The 20,034-nt window shown below is 36.7% G+C and overlaps 1 protein-coding gene across 6 annotated transcripts in view; it reads left to right on the forward strand.

The window, feature by feature from the left end:
- LOC139983815 (uncharacterized) overlaps window positions 1-2,739 on the forward strand; it is a 47,587-nt gene extending 44,848 nt beyond the window's left edge. For all 6 annotated transcript variants that reach the window (XM_071997610.1, XM_071997608.1, XM_071997613.1 and 3 more), the window contains one exon: window positions 833-2,739. In XM_071997610.1, coding sequence (XP_071853711.1) covers window positions 833-2,301 — 1,469 coding nt within the window. In that variant the 3' untranslated portion in view covers window positions 2,302-2,739. The remainder of the gene's footprint in view (window positions 1-832) is intronic.
- Window positions 2,740-20,034: the final 17,295 nt, after the last annotated feature.

Below are 20,034 nucleotides of genomic sequence, written 5' to 3' on the forward strand. Positions count from 1 at the left end.
AATAACGGGGGAGCCCTGAACAACCTACCACACGGTACTGAGAGAACACTTGATGGAGGTTATCGTTATCGTTCACTTTCTTGGGAAACTTCCCCCTCTATTGAATAACCAGCCACCCCCCCCCCCCGCCCCCTCCCGCTCCATCCTACTTGAAATGACTAGGAACAATGTACCTTTCGTCAATGAAATTATTCCTCATTTGACTCCTTTAAGTCGCAGTAAATAAGCACTTACAAAATCTTCCTATGTCCGGAACTATAAACTATACGGGTTTCTCCAACGCCAATTGTCTCGATTCATTGGGGATGGTGTTCAATCAATAAGTTAGATATCTTTGTAATAAACTAACGTAGTACATCTACGTTGTACCGGCACCACGATACGAACACTGTTTAAACTTTAGTTTCCTAAGTGATTTATTTGTCACGAAATGAATCCTTGACGAAATGAGTAATTGGTTATCAAGAAGAAATGTTATAGTATATATCCGATTGTTTTTATGAGGTAATTTACGTATAAGTAATAGAGGGGGTTGTATGCATTGCCTCTGATACATTCCAATCCATCGTTCCCGTATACCACCTCCTTCCTTCCTATATTATATTTTAAACTAAAATTCACCATGCCACTGCAGGAATTGTTTAGTTAATACGTGTAAGAGAATGAGAGTAAGCAATATTTGGTGACGACATCATTAAACTATAATATGGATTTTTTTCTTTAGGTTAGGGTAGAATAGTGGTTGACTTATCATAGTCGTCTTTAAGAGAAAAATGCTATAAAAAATCTAAAATAATACATAAATTGAATTATTTGTTTCATTTTTGTTCAGGTCACGTCAAGGCACAAGTGAATTGTTTCATCCATGAAGAACTACCACTGAAGTATTTGTGTGTGTCATGTGACTCAAAAATATGTCCAGATTGTGCCTTTACGTCACATAATCGGGATGCCGGTTGTGACGTCATTAGCTTCGACGAAATGTCCAATGAAGTAAGTCGGCGCCGTGAAAAGCTAATGAAAGAATTAGAAATGTTGAAAACAGGGATCGCCTCGACAGAGCAGCTTAGGAAAGAAAAGAAGGAGAACTTGGCGCGTAGTAATGAAAAATCTCGTAATGAAGTTCAAAGGGATTACTTTACACTGATTGAAAAAGCTGAAAGTAACAAGCGATTACAAACAGAAGTATTAGTTGGGAAGGAATTAGCTGACATCAAGCAGATCTTGGAAGAGGAAAAGGAATCTCAGATTTTAGAGAACGAACTCGAAATAATAACTAAATGTCACAAATTTTCACACGAGAATGCTCTTGATGAAATCCAAAAGATAAGCAAGAGCACGAAGAAGACGGCCGAAATTAAAGTTAAATTAGAGAAACAGAAGGAGATGCTGAAAAATAGATCTGTTGATCTCTTGTACAGTAAGATACCCAATGATGGAGCATTCTGTAGCATTACAGTCAGTACGCTAATAGGAAGTGTAAGCTTGCGTAGTAATCAGTTATTACATACATTTGATGAAAGACAAACGAGTGGGGGCGTTCTTCTTACTTGTATTAATCCTTTAGATTCCAGTAAGGAATACTGGAGATATCTGCAGAAGATTGATAATCACGATGATCCTGTAGTTATGTCGAATATAGATATGTATAATGATAATGAACATCATCAATTATTTGCTGTAGGTAATACTGTCTTCATTGTACATCCTCACGACAATGGTTCTCTGTATGATTCTGTAAAATCAGTGTCATCCTTGGTGATTGTTGAGGTACCTGAAGGTTCATGGATTACCAGTATTGCTACAGACTATCCAAACGATCCTAACGATGAGTTTATCATCTCTACCAGCTGTGACCACTCTATTCGAGAGTACAATGTCTCCGGATCTGCTCTTAGAGTAATAGATACACGAGACATTTTACGGTATAATGGTATATCCAGAGTTGCTTACTGTGGTAATTTATTTGCTATCATTGGTCGAAGTCTTGATGACGTCATAATGATACGTGATGATGGTACAGTCAAGCAGTGTGGCACTTTAAGGCTTCCGTCAGCTATGTCTGGTATGTTACCGATCAATATCATCTGGACTGGTGCTCATTGGATGGTATTGTACATCAGCGAGGGGGTAGAGAAAGAGTGGACGGTTGTGAACTATGAGGAGACTGGGGAGTTTGTCAAAGTGTGTGATGAAGGAACATCATCTAATGAGATGGATGTTCCTCTTAGTGTCGCTCGAAATAGGAGCACTGGCTATGTTACTCTTGCTAATGCTAAAGTACGTACATTTCAGCGCTGAAACTATGTCGGTTGCAGAACACGTCTTAGGTTAAAACAACTTAAAACAATTTAGTTTGATTATAGAACGCAGTGTTGAGAGAAGTATAGCACAATTTGAGATAAACATTCATCAAAAGTGGAATAACGTTTATCAAGAAAGACACTGGTTAAGTCACCGTAAGTTAACGGTAAAAATCTCCCTATTGCCGTGCGTGATATACCTACGTCATTTCCGCTCAGCTACTTTCCCTATAACGCCTCTTCCGTTTAAAACATCAATGAGTTATGTGTAAATTTTTTATAAACATTTGAGTTGACTCACTTTTATAAAATGTTTAAAGGTTTACACTTTGCTTAATGTGCTTATATCATTTCATTCATGCGAAAAATAAAATACGCAACATAATTTGAAGCGAAATATTCCACCCCACACCCCAAAACCCCACCCACCCCCTTACTCTATACCCCATTCTCTTATCCGTATCACCGTTGTCGAAGATCACCATTTCAAATAAAGTCAAATTAAACACAAGTTACTGTTATCCATGTTACATTCTCCACGAACCTGTAAACATAATTAAATTCCTACAAGCTTTAGCTTATGTGTTTCTTGGCAAAAATTTTAAAACAACTTTTCAGATAATTGACGTTCACATGAGGTTTAAATTTTTAGCGAGGCATGTCTGTTTTATTTTAAAAATGTATAGTATTTAAAATAACTAAGGATAACATTTTTTCTTTTGTCTTAACCTACAATTAGAACGGGTCTCATTATGTTCGCACACATGTTGTACATTAATCAAATAAAAATAAAATGAAGAGTAGCCTGATTGATTTTATATATTTTTTTTCTTTTTAGCATTTGGACGTAGGTCAGAACCACTTTAAATTCAATGCTATTAGGATATGCTTTTACAAAAGAAAATCCCTATCTATTTGGTTTTCTCGGTTTGGTTATTATTTTAGGTATAATTATATCTTCTGTCCCTTAACCAATAATAATGAACCATGCATATAACTAATAATCGCTAAGTATTCCGACAAAATGACCTTTTAATTTTCCATTCTCACAACCGGCACGGTCAATGTACTTCTCTGACACTACTTGAGATCATATTGTACAATCAAACACTGTCTATACTGTGAGACTTAAAATGAAACAGAATATGTAGTTTTTTTCTGTATTGCGTTCTCCAAATTTAACTTTATTCCATGAATCTTGCAACTTTTCTGAATTCCTGAATGAAAACCACATCGTCATAGCATTTCTTATTCACAAAATGTTTTAATTTTCCTTCTCTTTAAACCAAACTTACATTATGAAATTGTTTGGATTCATTTTTACCTTTTTGCCCCGTTTATTTCTTCTCTCATATTTACTTGTTCTTGTTGCTGTAATAAGCATTGTGTATGGTAACATCATCTGTACTGTATCTACCAATCATGTGTGTCAGTAATATGTCATCCATTTGTTCTTTTCTTTTCATTTTCGTCTATCATGGCATGCCCTTGTACTACTTTGACACTTCAAATGAAACAGTTTATTTTGAAAAGCAATTCTTTTTACTGTGAGGTATTTGAAATCAACTAATTTTTATCAATATTTCTAAAGTAGAAGGCGAAAACTATTTCCTCGTCGTATTATCCATCACAAATCAAGATAAGTTCGATCAAACTGTAATTAATTCTTTTTATTTGTTATTTACTTTTGTTTATTGGATAATTATCCTTTTGAATAAAAAAAACGGAATTGAATTAATAGAGTACTGGAACAGTCATTCTAGGTGGATTAGCTAAGGTTACCAGCTCCCAGGCTCGAGAACTCACCCCCCCCCCCCTTTCAACTTGGCCGAATTCCACATGGTATTGAAACTGGCTGCTAGTTTCTCGCGAGGCATCAATTGCTCCCCATTGTCTCAATTCGGTCCGGGTTACATCAATGAACCGGTAGTAATTTATGCCGCCCTGGTAACAGTTAGTAATAACAAACGAGTAAGCAAACATTTCGAATGCATCACATTTCATAACGAAGCAAAAGACAATATATTTTGAAGATTAATCTTTGTGGGTAGATCTGTCTTAATGACATCTGAGATCACACTTGATCAGATTCCTGTAATATAATGTGGCAAACATCTATTTCACAGTACTGTCATGGTCATGACAAATCCAGAATTGTTTATTGAAACAAAGAGAGCTTAAATTTGTATTAAATGTTGTTCTTTTTCCTAAAACCGAGTGCACCACTACGATCTTATGTTCAAGACGAAAACGCTTGGTTCCAATATATGCCATTAAAAGTGCCCTTTTGCCATTTAAATGTGTATTTTAAAGGTGTAGTTAAGAGGGTCCTGTCGTTAAAAAAAAAAAAACATGTAAATAATGGAATTTGTGCTATGGATTTGCATGCTGCAGAGATTGCAAGTTTTAAGATACTGTAACTTTGTTACCTCTTCAAAACAAAGTCGCATCTTCCACTGCTCGTCACTTCCTCACCCCCACCACCCCTCAATTCACAATCCACCTTCTCCCCTGTACCCCGTACGGAATGTGTACCCGATAGGTATAGGCCTATGTCTATGGCCTATGTTAGGATGTAAATACAGAGGCTCGCGTATGGAACGCCATTTTAACATTTATTTAACAATTACCGATATCTCTAATTCATTTGAAGATATCTCTTATTCACTCTGAGATATCTCGAATTAATTTCCAGATATCAATAATTGAACATACTTGAGATATCAAAATTTGAGTTCGAGATATCAAGAATTAGACTTGGAGATATCCAAAATTGAATTAGAGATATAAAGAATTCGAATTCGAGTTACCCAAAATTCAGGTTCCAGTACATGTGACTTTCCTCTCAAATGCACGAACATTTTGTAATATATATATATATATATATATATATATAAATATATATATATATTTATATTTATATTTATATTTATATATATATATATATATATATATATATATAAATATATATATATATATATATATATATATATAAATATATATATATATATATATATATATATATATATATATATATATATATATATATATATATATATATATATATATATATAAATGAAAATCGTAATGAGTTGGAAAATGAAGAACAGTGTAAAAACTTTCAGCCTCCACCGGGATTCGAACCACGGGCCTTCCGCTCTGTACGCACCCTAACCACACTAGGCTATGGACGCTGATTGTATGTCCAGAGGTTCGAAACCGGTAAGGAATTAATTTCATTCCTAGATGTTCTGGTCAAGTTGGATGGCAATTCCTTAACCACTTCGGTCTATTATAAGCCCACTGATATTCATATGTATTTACATTTTAATAGTTTTCACCCACATAATCTCAAGAGTTCTATTGTTTACAGCCAATGCCTTAGACTTAAACGCATTTGCTCCAACCCATGTGACTTTAAACACCAGGTATCCATATTAACTGGTTATTTCTTGAACGTCGGATACCCCCTTCACTTAATTAGACAGGCTATTTCCAGGGCCGACAAGTTGAGCCGTGAGGACTTATTAAAATACAAGTCTAAAAGTCCCAACACACGCATTCCGTTCGTTACCAGTTACAACCCCCTCATCAAATCTTTCATTCGCTCCATCAAACAGGAATTTGGTGTATTTCAAGACGATCAGTCTGTAGGAGAATCGTTTAAGGTACCCCCCATGCTAGCATTTCGTCAACCCCCCAACCTTAAATTTCTTCTCACTTCCTCCAGACTCCCCCGCTCAGTTTCCACCTCCGCAGGCAATTTTCCTTGCGGTAAACCTAGATGCCAAATATGCCCCCATATTACCCCAGGCACCGTGGTCAAGATTCCCAATGTTGACTTTAGTCTTAGACCCCCTTCCCCCTCTTGTGATTCTATTAATGTTATTCACATTTTCTATTGTGTACTTTGCAAAGAGGGCAATTATGTAGGTGAAACAGGCTCCTGATTCCGCTTACGTTTTAATAATCACAAAAAATCTATTCGTGATAATTTTGCAGGATTCCCAGTGTCCGAACATTTCAATCTTTATGGTCATTCTCTAAAAAACCTTAAATGTATTTTAATTGCCTCGAACTTCAAATCAACTACTGAACGTAAACGTAAAGAAATCGATTGGATCTTTCGTATTAAGTCTCACATCACCGGCCTCAACAAAGACTTGGGACCCCTTAACAACTACCAGTTCTACAAGCATATGTAATCCGTTCTTTGCTCCTTAATCCGCTTCCTGTATAGTCATGGTTTATTTGGTTTTAATTCCATCATTGTAACTTACACTTGTCTAGCGTCATACTTTCATTGTGTCACATTTTGTACTTCTCATTCGACTGCCAAGTATTGCTGACGAAGGTCCCAGGGGGACCGAAAATTCCAATATATTTTCTAAAACTTACTCCTTATTTGTCAACTATGAGTCATATCTTATTTCTCTGGTTTTCTCTAATAATATTTTCTTTTGGAGTAAACGTGGATTTTCGTTATATTATGTATAAATATATATATATATATATATATATATATATATATATATATATATATATATATATATATATATATATATATATATATATATAATGTTAATGTTAATGTTAATTGATGATACAATACGGTAATCAAGTGTAATTGTATGATCTCATGAAGTCATTTATACCCATGCACCATTAAAGACTGCAATTTAAGTACATTTTCACGGTTATGATACGACCAATGGTCATTGTTAATTCAACATATTATGGTAATGTCACGTCCATAACGTCGTGTTATTAACGGAACGGGCCTTGAACGTAAATGAATGATGAATGTCAACGTTATTTTAGCCACCAAAAACTACCATAATGCACAAACGGCGTGCCACAGTAATATGACGTCAAAATGTCGCCTTTACCTTACTTTTCTGTAATATTGTTTTTGATAGCAGCCTTTTTTTTTGTTGCCCACGATTGTTGGTGACGTGGGTCGCTAGCTATTTGCATATTTCTTTCAAGAGATTTCAGCAGTTGTAGTATTCATGGCAAAAACCGAAAGATATCTTCAAGAGTTATTGATTGGGCAGCTCAAACTGTCACACGTACCTGTATCAGAGCTAGATACACATTCCCATGAAAAATATATGTACAATATAGCTAGCCATATCATGCAGACATGGGCGTCGAAGGTCCGGCCTCAGCGACAATTATGTTGTACAATATGAAAATGATATACATAAGTCTTTTTCCCGTATTACCCGTTCCCCCAATTGACCTCAGGCCCGGAATTGTACCTCCTTGACCCTCTCTCGCTCTCATACCCCTCATCAGGCATAATTACATACATAATACGAACTGATTAATTGATATTCTTATGAATCTCATTATTCCATGGAATCCGCTTATAGGAGGACATCCGAACACGACACGGGTGGAAATAGGAATTTGAGAAGGATTGTATGGCTACGAACACAGCCCATTTGTAAACAATATGTGTGCTTGTTTTTCAAAAAGTCAAAGAGATTCTATTATATGTGTTTCGTAAACACACAACTTATATATACTTTTTTTTAAGAAAAAGTCGCCCTGGAAAGAACATGGGCACGAAAGCGATACTACCGAACGACTGGTCCGCTGTCAATCCCAGTCCCCTTGCATCGAGACTGTGACTGTGTGATCATCGTCAGGTGTGCGTCACCATTCCCCTCGAAAGGGAACACATACTACACATATATACGCTAGTCATTCATTCAGTGTTAGTTCAGCATAACACGAAGTTGATCAGTTCCATCCTGCCTTCGACTGCTGTAAGTTGTAACTTGACTACACAGTACAGTGACGTCTAATTCAGAGACTGTTTACAGATCTGCCATTAATTAAACCACAGGTAAGCTATAAGTAAAAGCTGTTTTTTTTTCTCGGACATTTTGAGAAAGTTTTTAATTTGGGCTGCTTTCTGAAATTGTATATTTTCTAATACTAGGCCTACCCTTTGTTTGGGTGAACGCTGCCTGATTAACACGTCATTGAAGGTTTTTGTTTTGCACTAAAGATTGAACTTTTAATTAAACACCGCCCATGATGTGGGATACAATTTTGGTATCATGAAAGAGAGTGCTGCAATTATTGTGCTATACCATACAACTATATCAAATTCTGTAGCATTTGACGAATTTAGGAGCACGAAAGTCAATTTCTAACCCAGGAAAATCTGGATTTATTAAAACTGGTTCGATTCCTTTTGAACATATGAGAGGAGCAAGGACACACCGTCAGAAGAAGAAAGGCACATATTCATTCCTCCCCTTCCCCTCCCCTCGTGTGTCCGTCGCATGGGGGATGCTGCTTAGGCTTATTTACAAAGATAGCCAGACAGACTCATTAACGAGGTAGACATGTTCATTAACGGCTTAGTTAGAGACCAGTCTTTCTCTTTTCATTGATAATAAAGGGTGAACATTACTTAAAAAGTTCACCAATGGTCTAATATACTATACGTTTCCATCTCCCTCCCCGTGTCCTTATCATGTTATAGCGGAAGTAGACAGATGTTGTGATCCTTTACGCACCGTAATCCCTCGTCAATTTATTCCACTAAGTAACATATTTAACGGTCTGTCTACCTGCCCTCCACAGGACGGACTGTGCTACAATTGTGTCGATGCAATCGCGAACTGTTTCAGAGAAAAGAATTTTGAAGCATGGTACCGCTCATTGCAATATATTGGTCTCTTTAATCGAGTCGAGGCTTGAAATAAGATATGAATTCTTGCACTTCCTGTTATTGCCAGCGCATGTAGGCTACGTGGACATAGTGTATACGATATTTATGCATCACATTGCCATACGTAGTCTACGTATGTATACATGTTATTGTGTGTAGGCTATCCAGGTATGATTTACTAAGTAACCTATTGTATTGCTTTCAATGCGGAGAATTGATTTTTTATCATTGAGACAAAAGTGTAGTAAAAATGTACGTTACAGCTGTTCATAATATTGATTGTCGAATAAACCGTGTTTGGTCAGAATATTGCTTTCAAGTGAAGCTGATATGTAATAAGCGTTCGGCATGGCATTCTATCACGACGGAAGGAAAAATTCAGTGCATTCATTAGCTATGCCTATAAACTTGTGACAGAATTATTATCCATCTTTGAAAAGTGTATAGGTGTATATATACACCTATACACTTTTCAAAGATGAATAATAATTCTGTCACAAGTTTGTACTTACAAGTTGTAATCCGTGATGACTATGAAACAGATGTTTCGATTTAATAGTGTTAATACGAGGGATCGTGGGGTGGGGTGGGGGGGGGGGGGGTTCAAGACGTGCCTATCATGTTTTGTCTAATAAGGAGGACAGAAGTCCATTTACAACTAACTAATTTTAGAAATAAGGAAATGCGGCAATCTATTTAAAACTATGCTATTATATTGTTTAAATGAAATGAAAATGAAAAATAAATAAATTTGCTTGGATACATGATGGTGCTATGGGGGGGGGGGCATCCCTTTTCATTAGAGGGCTAAAGCTGGGCTGCCTAAATTTTACTCGTCACCCCGTTGTTCAGTCATGTTCCCTTTAATATCAATAATTGGGTCAGTAGAACGATCCCAGCATAACTGTCAATGGTATCGCATTTAGTTTATTCCAGTCAGTGAGTTGGAGGTGTTAAAGGGTGTGAAGACTCGCGCAAAGAGAAACGACTAATGTCGGTAATCTGACCTAGTCTCATATGAGGTGTAACAGAAGTGTTAGACACCACCATCGATCCCAGAAAATACACACACAGCTTGCTACCGTCGGTATTTAGAAACTAGTGTACAGTCAGTACATACAGCTGCGGTCAATATCCACAGCACAGTATACAAACGATACAACGATGGACATCTCAGGTCCAGCTAAAGATCACAGTGTATCACGTTTCATTGCTGTCTGCATTTTGTAGCGAAAAGAGAAAAACTTCACTTGCAAGCAACGGAAAGTTAACTATTTTAAGATGGCGGCACGCTGTTTGGGGCGAGTCTTCAATGCCTTTAACTAAAAAATTGGATTTCAATGTATTTTATGTATAATAAGACGATATAAATAGCTATAAAAAAAAGTTAAACAAAAATAGAAACTCACATTTTATATTGTATGAAACAATCGTGATGGTTAACGTCTGATTGGTTTACAGGTTACTAACAGATATTCAATAAAGATTTTACGCAAAATCAATGAACACACGACCTTCATTTAAAAAAAAAATAAGCAAACTATAAAGCACTTTAATATAAAATCCATTCTCTGCCGCATTCGTCGTATTTGGCAAATTGTTCGGAGATTACTATTTCCAATATAGGAATTAATTAAAACCAAGTCACCGTGGTTCCTATATTTATCACAAACATTTAAAATCATTCAGAACCTGTAGAATGCCAATGTTGTCTTTGTTTGTTAGTTTCAGCTGACCATGTTTAGTAATCAGTACTTAATTTGCATGATGTACTACCAAAGGTCCAAGGTATCGACAGAAAGAGAAGGGATAGAAATGGAATCACAGGTCTACGTTCTTTTTCATACTACAATGACAGATGTGCATCGAGGTTTTATTATACTACACAAAAACAATTGTTCCTCTTCACTTTAGAACTTTGTGTACCAAATATCAGTACTAAAAATACACGGGTTATCTGTGTAGGCCATACTAATCTTATTATTTGTTGAAAACATATTTATAGATAGCGTTTAACTGAGTTCTATTTCCGACATTACCTACGAGTATCACGTGTTTTCATAATTAAGACCATTTGAGGAAAAGGATACAGCAAAGCATATACTTTAATATGCTACAAATCCAGTGAATATAACAACTTCACTGACCCTGAAAAATAATTATGCTTTGTTATATTAGTTATTGATTAATATCCGTCACCACTCAGTTTTCATAAAAGCACATATATATATATATATATATATATATATATATATATATATATATGTATAAGTATGTGTATATGTATGTGTATATATATATACATATACATATATATTTATAAATATATATATATATATATATATATTTATAAATATATATATATATATATAAACGTCAGGTGACATTTCGAGCTTCAAATATATAATATACAACATCACAATGCTATTGATTTATGAACAGTTCATTCTGTAGTTAAACGGAGCAGCGATTTGATCCATATTTGGACCAAATCTACTGTTCACGAGAGTCCGCCGATGTTCCAGTACAGCGGTTTCTACTGTTTATAAAAACATACCTTTATTTTTAACTGATCAGTTGTTATACTGACACGTTTATTATCATATTGGTTGGAGATGTATCTCGTTCCATGCAAGAATAATAAAGACAGTCAAAAACTGATATTTGGATTCACATTACAACAAAAAAAGGAAAACGACCTTATCCTATTTCGGACTCGTCGAATTTGTCAGGCAACTGATGGTAATGGATAAATTATAATAAAAAATGCATGTTATCCCCGTTTGGGGGGGGGGGATTTTTAGAAACTTTTGCACGCATTTCGAGCTCGCAACGGTTCTCTTTGGCGCCAAAGCATGCCACAATCCAATAGCAGCAGTAATATTCAACATTCTAAAGCCTTCTCTGTTTTTATATGAAGGCCCTCTTCAGTGTTAACAGTTTCAAACGTTGCCCAATTATTACTCATATTAGTTCATGCCTATTACTATTCTTTAATAATGCACACAAACAAACAATAATTTTGAGCTATATTCGTAAACTATGGATACTTCTAGAAACTAATATACGTGTTATTCAGATACTAAATTCCTTAACCTTGTTTTAACAGCAATATCACAAACAGGTAAACAGACAAAAAGTGCGGGAAAAGCACGCTTAAAGCTAACTTCATCAATCAAATAAACTGCTGATTCAAAATACTTGACATTGATAGGAATTATTTGTAATTTGTTGAAGTTATTGAAGAGTAAAATTTCCTTTTTCACGCAAATCATCAGTGAATCGCTTTGTTCATTTGCAGTAATGAGGGATAGCATTTCTTCGATATGACGTCATCAAGTACTACGTCGCCGTTCAGACTCACTCTTCTGAAAGTATCCGATGTCTTGACGGAGAAAAATGTCCAGGATTTGGCTTTCCTATGTGAAGATATAAGTCCTGCCAGAAGAGAGCTGATAACCAACGCTAGAGAATTATTCGCTGCTTTGCAAGGTCATGACCTGCTCAACGAACGAAAGGTTAACGTACTCATCGATTGGTTGGACGAGCCTCGGCTTTTGGAGGCTTCAAATCTGTTGAAGAATTACAGAAAGACGCACTTAACAGGTAGGCTACTAAGTTTGAGAACAATAGCAGGCGTAGCAGGACTTCTTGATATAAATTTACCCCCATTTTAAGTGCCAGGAAAGATCAGCTTAATTAACACCTGTATTGATATTACTTTTCATGACACCATACGTGCCTTATCGTCTGTACGAATTCAATGTCTAGATTGAGGCACAAAATACTTGTGACAATCGTTGTGGGGAGGAAGCCACCACCTTTGAGCAAATTTCTTTTTTGGAACTTAGATGCAAAATGATGCTATAAATTCCATCATTTTAACTACATTTGTCTTAACGACTTACCATGTGTGAAGTAAATGTTAGCCATTTAAGGATATCGGGTTAGGGAAGTTGAGGAGGCACGTGTTACCATGCCCCCCGTGGCTACGGCCCTGTATATATTAACGATATCAAATACTCATAGCTATATATTGAACAAAATGGAGATGTGTACTGTACAAGACAACATTCAAGTTTCATACGACGGACGGAACTTTGTCTGAAGGGTCAAATACGAATCAAAGTAACATGGAAATCTTGTTCTATGCTTAGTACAGCTAATGAGGAATACCTTCCGAGAAGCATATCACAGCGTGCTAGTAAAGCAAGTCCCCTATTCAGTTTCATGACGATGACGATGACGATTATGATCAATGTACATATCGTCAATGAACATTTCTTTGCTTGGCTCTAATAATATCAATTACCAGTAAATTAAGAGTTAGAGTCATTCTATGAAGCATATAGACGTGTCATCACAGCGTACTCCACACAAATTCTTCTTGAAGTTCGAACAAATAACTATAATTCTCTCGGTTTATTGCGGATATTCTAGAAATTAATTAGATGCCTTTGTTATGAATAGTGTAGCATATACAACCTACATAGTACCGGCACCACCATACGAAATTCTTAAAACTTAAGAAGTTAAAGGCTTAGTTTAGTAAGCGATTTATTAATCACGATATCGTTCATCTTTACTGAAGTAGGAATATCATAGCATCATCTGGTCGCATTTCATTACATAACAATATAAAAAGGAAGGGGTGTATAGGGGAGGTGCGGGGCGGGCAGGTCATGCACTGAACTCTGATCATTTTAATGTATCGTTCCCGCATCGCTGCCTTCTATATGTTGCAATGTAATGCAGGAAATTTATAGTCAACACATGTTAGAGAATGAGAGTAAACAGTGTTAGAAAGTAGCAACGTTGTCAAAAGTATCAGTTTGATGTTGTGTGCGGTGGGGGTAGAACAATGTGTAACTTACAGTTATCTTCCAGGGTAAAAGTACATTAACATTTCTGAATAAAAAATACCGACCAGTGATACATTACGGTACATTCATTTACACAAATTTAAATTATAAAAAAATAACGGGGTAGCCCTGAACACGAATAACCTTCCACACGGTACTGAGAGAACACTTGATAGAGGTTATCGTTATCTTTCACTTTCTTGGAAAACTTTCCCCTCTATTGAATAACCAGCCCTACCCCCCCCCACCCCCCTCCCGCTCCATCCCACTTCAAATGACTAGGACCAATGTACCTTTCGTCAATGAAATTATTCCTCATTTGGCTCTTTCAAGTCGCAGTATATAAACACTTACAAAATCTTCATATATATCCGGAACTATAAACTACGGGTTTCTTCAAGGCCAATTGTCTCGGTTCATTGCGGATGGTTTTCAATCAATAAGTTAGATATCTTTGTAATAAAATAATGTAGAACATCTACGTTGTACCGGCACCACGATACGAACACTGCTAAAACTGTAGTTTCCTAAGCGATTTATTTGTCACGAAATGAGTCATTGACGAAATGAGTAGTATTATCCGAATGTTTTCATGACGTAATTTACGTATCAATAACAAGGGGGGGGTGTATTCATTGCCACTGATGCATTCAAATCCATCGTTCAAGTATTTCACCTCCTTCCTACATATATTATACTTTAAAATAAAATTCATCATGTCACTGCAGGAATTGATTAGTAAACACGTGTAAGAGAATGAGAGTAAGCAATATCTGGTGACGACATCAATAAAAATATAATATGGATTTTTTCTTTAGGTTAGGGTAGAAGAGTGGTTGACTTATCATAGTCGTCTTTGAGAGTTAAATGCCGAAAAGGTCTGAAATAAAAGAGATAAATCAAACTATTTGTTTCATTTTTGCTCAGGTCACGTCAAGGCACAGGAGAATTGTTTCATCCATGAAGACCTACCATTGAAGTATTTTTGTGTGTCATGTGACTCAAAAATATGCCCAGACTGTGCCTTTAAGTCACATAATCGAGATGCCGATTGTGACGTCATTAGCCTCGACGAAATGTCCAATGAAGTAAGTCAGCGCCGTGAAAAGCTAATGAAAGAATTAGAAATGTTGAAAACAGGGATCGCCTCGACAGAGCAGCTTTGGAAAGAAAAGAGGGAGCACCTGGCGCGTTGTCGTGAAATATCTCGTAATGAAGTTCAAAAGGATTATTTGACACTGATTGACAAAGCTGAAAGTATGAAGCGAATGCAAACAGAAGTATTAGATGGGAAGGAATTAGATGACATGAAGCAGATCTGTGAAGAAAAAAGGGAATCGCAGATTTTAGAGAACGAACTCGCAATAGTAGCTAAATGTCACAAATTTTCACACGAGAATGCTCTTGATGAAATCCAAAAGATTAGCAAGAGCACAAAGAAGGCGGCCGAAATTAAAGATAAATTAGAGAAACAGAAGGAGATGCTTAAACATAGGTATGTTGATCTCTTGTACAGGAAGATACCCAATGATAGAATATTCTGTAGCATTACAGTCAGTACGCTGATAGGAAGTGTAAGCATGCGTGCTGATCAGTTAATACATATATTTGAAGAGCGTCAAAGCCGTAGGTGCGTTCTTCTTATTTGTATTAATCCTAAAGATTCCAGTAAGGGATACTGGAGACATATGGAGAAGATTGACAATCACGATGATCCTGTAGTTATGTCGTATATAGATATGTATTATGATAATGGATATCATGCATTATTTGCTGTAGGTAATACTGTCTTCATTGTACATCCACACTGGAATGGTTCTCTGTATGATTCTGTAGAATCAGTCTCATCCTTGGTGATTGATGGGGTACCTGAAGGTTCCTGGATTACCAGTATTGCTACAGACTATCCACACAAGGATCCTAACGATGAGTTTATCATCTCTACCAGCTGCGACCACTCTATTCAAAAGCACAGTATCTCCGGATCTGCTCTTAGAGTAATAGATACACGAGACTTTGTACGCTCTAATGCTATATCCAGAGTTGTTTACTGTCGTAATTTATTTGCTATCATTGGTCGAAGTCTTGATGACGTCATACTGATAGATGCTGATGGTACAGTCAAGCAGTGTGGCATTTTGAGGCTTCCGTCAGCTGTGTCTGGTATGTTACCGATCAATATCATCTGGACTGGTGCTGATTGGCTGGTATTGTACATCAATGAGGGAGTAGAGAAAGGGTGGAAGGTTGTACACTATGAGAAGACTGGAGAGTTTGTCAAAGTGTGTGATGAAGGAACATCATCTAATGAGGTGGATGTGCCTCTTAGTGTCACTGGATGGGTGGAGGCTGGGTATGTTACTCTTGCTAATGCTAAAGTACGTACATTTCAGTACTGAAATCTGATCTCGGTTACAGAAGACGTCTAAGGTTAAATCCACTAGAACAATTTAATTCGATTATAGCACATAGTGTTGAGATAAGCATTCATCAAATGTGGAATAACGTTTATTAAGAAAGATACTGGTTACGTCACCATAATTTAACGGTAGAAATCTCTCTATTTGCTGTGCGTGATATACCTACGTCATTTTCGCTCGGCGACTTTACCTACAACGCCTCTTCCGTTTAAAAAATCAATGAGTTATGTGTAAATTTTTATTAAACATTTGAGTTGACTAATGTTTTATAAAATGTTTAAAAGTGTTTATTTTGCTTAAAGTGCTTATATCATTTCATTCATGCGACAAATAAAAAGCGCAACATCATTTGAATCGAAACATTCCACCTCCCATTCCCCCCATCCCCCCCCCCCCCCCCCCGCTACCGTATCCTATACCGCATTCTCTTATTCTGTGTCACCGTTGTCGAAGACCACTATTTCAAGTTTAGTCAAATTAAACACAAGTTATTGTTATCCATGTTACATTCTCCACGAACTTGTAAACATAATTAAATTCCTGCAGGCTTCAGCTTATGTGTTTCTTGGCAAAGATGTAAAAACAACGTTAATGGTAATTGACGGTCGCATAAGGTTTGAATTCTTAGCGCCGCATGTCTATTTTATATTAAAAAAAATGTATAGTATTTAAAATAAGAAATGGTAACATTTCTTCTTTCGTTCTAAACCTACAATTAGAACGGGTAATATCATAAAAACTTAATGTTCGCACACAGTTGTACATTAATCAAATCAAAATAACCCGAAGACTTGCCTGATTGATTTGATATATTTTTTTTCCTTTTTAGTCAGTACCGAATTTAATTCCCTATCTATGTGGTTTTCTCATTATTTGTGGTATAATTATATGTACTGTTGTTACGATCAACTCGATCAAGGCCAGAATACACCTCCCCTTGGGTTCACAACTCAAATGACTAAACAGCACACTGTAAAATTTAACTTTAAATATAACAATAAGTATTTATTTATTTAATGGTGTGTTCAAGGTAGTTAAAATCAAACAAAGATCATTTATCAATATCTAAGCAGTTTACACTAAAACAGATTTAATAAGTTATACTATAATTTACTCACGACCTGGTGTGTGCCGCGACTCGAGCGCAGTGACAAAAGGTCCTGACGAATATTCCAGCGAAACTTGTAGACGGACGAATGTCCAATATTGAAGAAATCCAGCTCCCAACTTGATGACTTCCACTTCGGAGGCCGACTACTAATGAATGTCCAAGTTGTGCTTGCAGCTTGTTTATCCTTGGATTCCTGTCCTTGGGTAACTCAGAGGCCACAATAAGTAGTGCTGACTGGCACAGAACCGAAGACGGCTACACAACGATGGGCGACTTCGAAGCCGGTAAACTTGTAGCAAATCCACTAATAAAAAGACAGCTATAACTTTACTGTCAAACTAAGTGAGTATTTACTCACACTGGAATTGTAGGATTCACTTGAACGAGAGGTTATTAAACTCCTGGAGCCAAGATGGTTAAAAAACCTCGATCTCAAATTATCAGGTGCTTATATAGCCTTTTCACAAGTCCAGAAAGATCTTGAAATGTCCATCCATTCTAGAAGCATCTTACAGTAGCTCCAGCTCAGTTCAACCAACCCAAAAGGTCACTTCACCTTTCCAGGAAATCCTCACCTAGTGTTCTAAAAATAGCACAGGGGATGTCCCCTTGGCGGCACTCCAATGTTCTAGCTTGTTCCAATGTGTACTGTATTGGGATGATCTACATTGTTCTCAAATGTTCTAACTCTTCTAGAAGCTTCTCAACTTTTCCAAATATTCTGCACACACCAGATATGCACACACACCAGGCAGTTCTATACTATGATTCTTAGATTAATTTATAATATTCTATGATATTGATTTATAATACAACTAATTGTTGCAAAAATCATACAAATTATTGAGATTACTTAGGGGCCTGTAACACCCTCCCCCTTAAAGAAAGAAAGATTGATTGGAAAGAAAACTTTCTTAAATTTTAATCTCATATGAACATTTAAGCCTATTTAAGGCACTCATAACCTTAAAGGTTTACATACAGAATTTATTTACAATGACACCTTTTCTTTTAAAACTCTTTGCTTGTTAATGATAAACTATCCAACTCTGGACAAGGCATCAGCCATCACATTATCTTTGCCTTTGATATGCCTGATGTCCAGGTTATATTCCTGCAAGGTCAAACTCCACCTTACTAGTCTCTGATTTTTGTTTTTCATCCTGTGGATGAAGGTCAGGGGGTTATGATCTGTGAAGACAAGCACTGGGTGCACAGTGGTACCCAAATATACATCAAAATGCTCCAATGCCAAAATGAGAGCAAGGCACTCCTTTTCAATAGTGGAGTAATTTCTTTGGTGCTTGTCAAACTTTTTGGAGAAGTATGAAATAGGGTGATCTATTCCATCTTCACCAACTTGCATTAGAACTCCACCACACCCTATGTCACTGGCATCTATGGCCAACTTGAATTGTTTCTGAAAGTCTGGTGCTATCAGAACTGGTTCACTAATCAGTATGGCTTTGATTTTGTTGAAACCATTTTCGGTTTCCTCTGACCAAACATATTTGACATTCTTTGCCAACAAATTTGTCAGTGGACTGGCCACATCAGAAAAATTCTGACAGAACCTCCTGTAATATCCAGCCATACCTAGAAATCGCTGAAGCTCTTTCCTAGTCTTTGGTGTGGGGAATTTCTCAATTGCTTCAACCTTAGCCTTGATAGGCTTGACCTTGCCTTGGCCTACTACATGACCCAAATAAACAACATTGGCTTGACAAAATTCACTTTTAACCAAACTAACTGTTAGTTTGGCTTGTGACAATTTCTTAAACAAGTGACGGAGTTGCCCTATGTGTTGTTCCCAAGTTTGGCTGTAGACAATCAAATCATCTACATAGGCTTCACAGCCTTCAATGTCAGCCACAATACAATTGACCATTCTCTGAAACGTTGCCGGTGCATTTTTCATACCAAACGGCATAACCCGATACTGATAAAGGGCATCTGGGGTGCAAAAGGCCGAAATTTCTTTGGCGCGATCAGTGAGGGGGACTTGCCAATACCCCTTCAAAAGGTCAAACTTGCTAACAAATTTTGCATTGCCAATTTTATCAATGCAATCGTCTATACGCAGAATCGGATACGAATCCGTTTTCGAGCACTGATTGACTTTTCTATAGTCTGTCACAAATCTAAAGGAACCATCTGGTTTTGGAACCAGAATACATGGGGAACTCCATTCACTTTTGCTAGGTTCTATTATGTTATTTTTTAACATATACTCAATTTCTTTATTGAGATGTGCTCTCTTCAGTGGGTTTACTCTGTAGGGGTGCTGTTTGATTGGTTCATGGTCACCCACATCAACGTCATGATCAGCAGCATTAGTCCTACTAGGAACATCGGGAAAAATATCTTCCTTCTCGTGAATTAATTGCTTCAATTCACACTGCACATTTCCTGAAAGATGGCCTAATTTTTCATTCAACTTTGCAAGCACGTCAGAGTTTTGCAACTTCATAGGATATTCATGCTGCCTATCATCACTATTGTCATTTTGATCAACTTCCATTTCTGGAGTGTCGTCATGACTACTATCATTACTAGGACCTACAGAGCACACTGGTTTTACACTGCCATCATCATTTCTATCAACATACTCTTTGAGCATGTTTATATGGCACAATTGCCTACT

This window comes from Apostichopus japonicus, chromosome 16 (genome assembly GCF_037975245.1).
Source record: "Apostichopus japonicus isolate 1M-3 chromosome 16, ASM3797524v1, whole genome shotgun sequence".
NCBI classification, from domain to species: Eukaryota; Metazoa; Echinodermata; class Holothuroidea; order Aspidochirotida; family Stichopodidae; genus Apostichopus; species Apostichopus japonicus.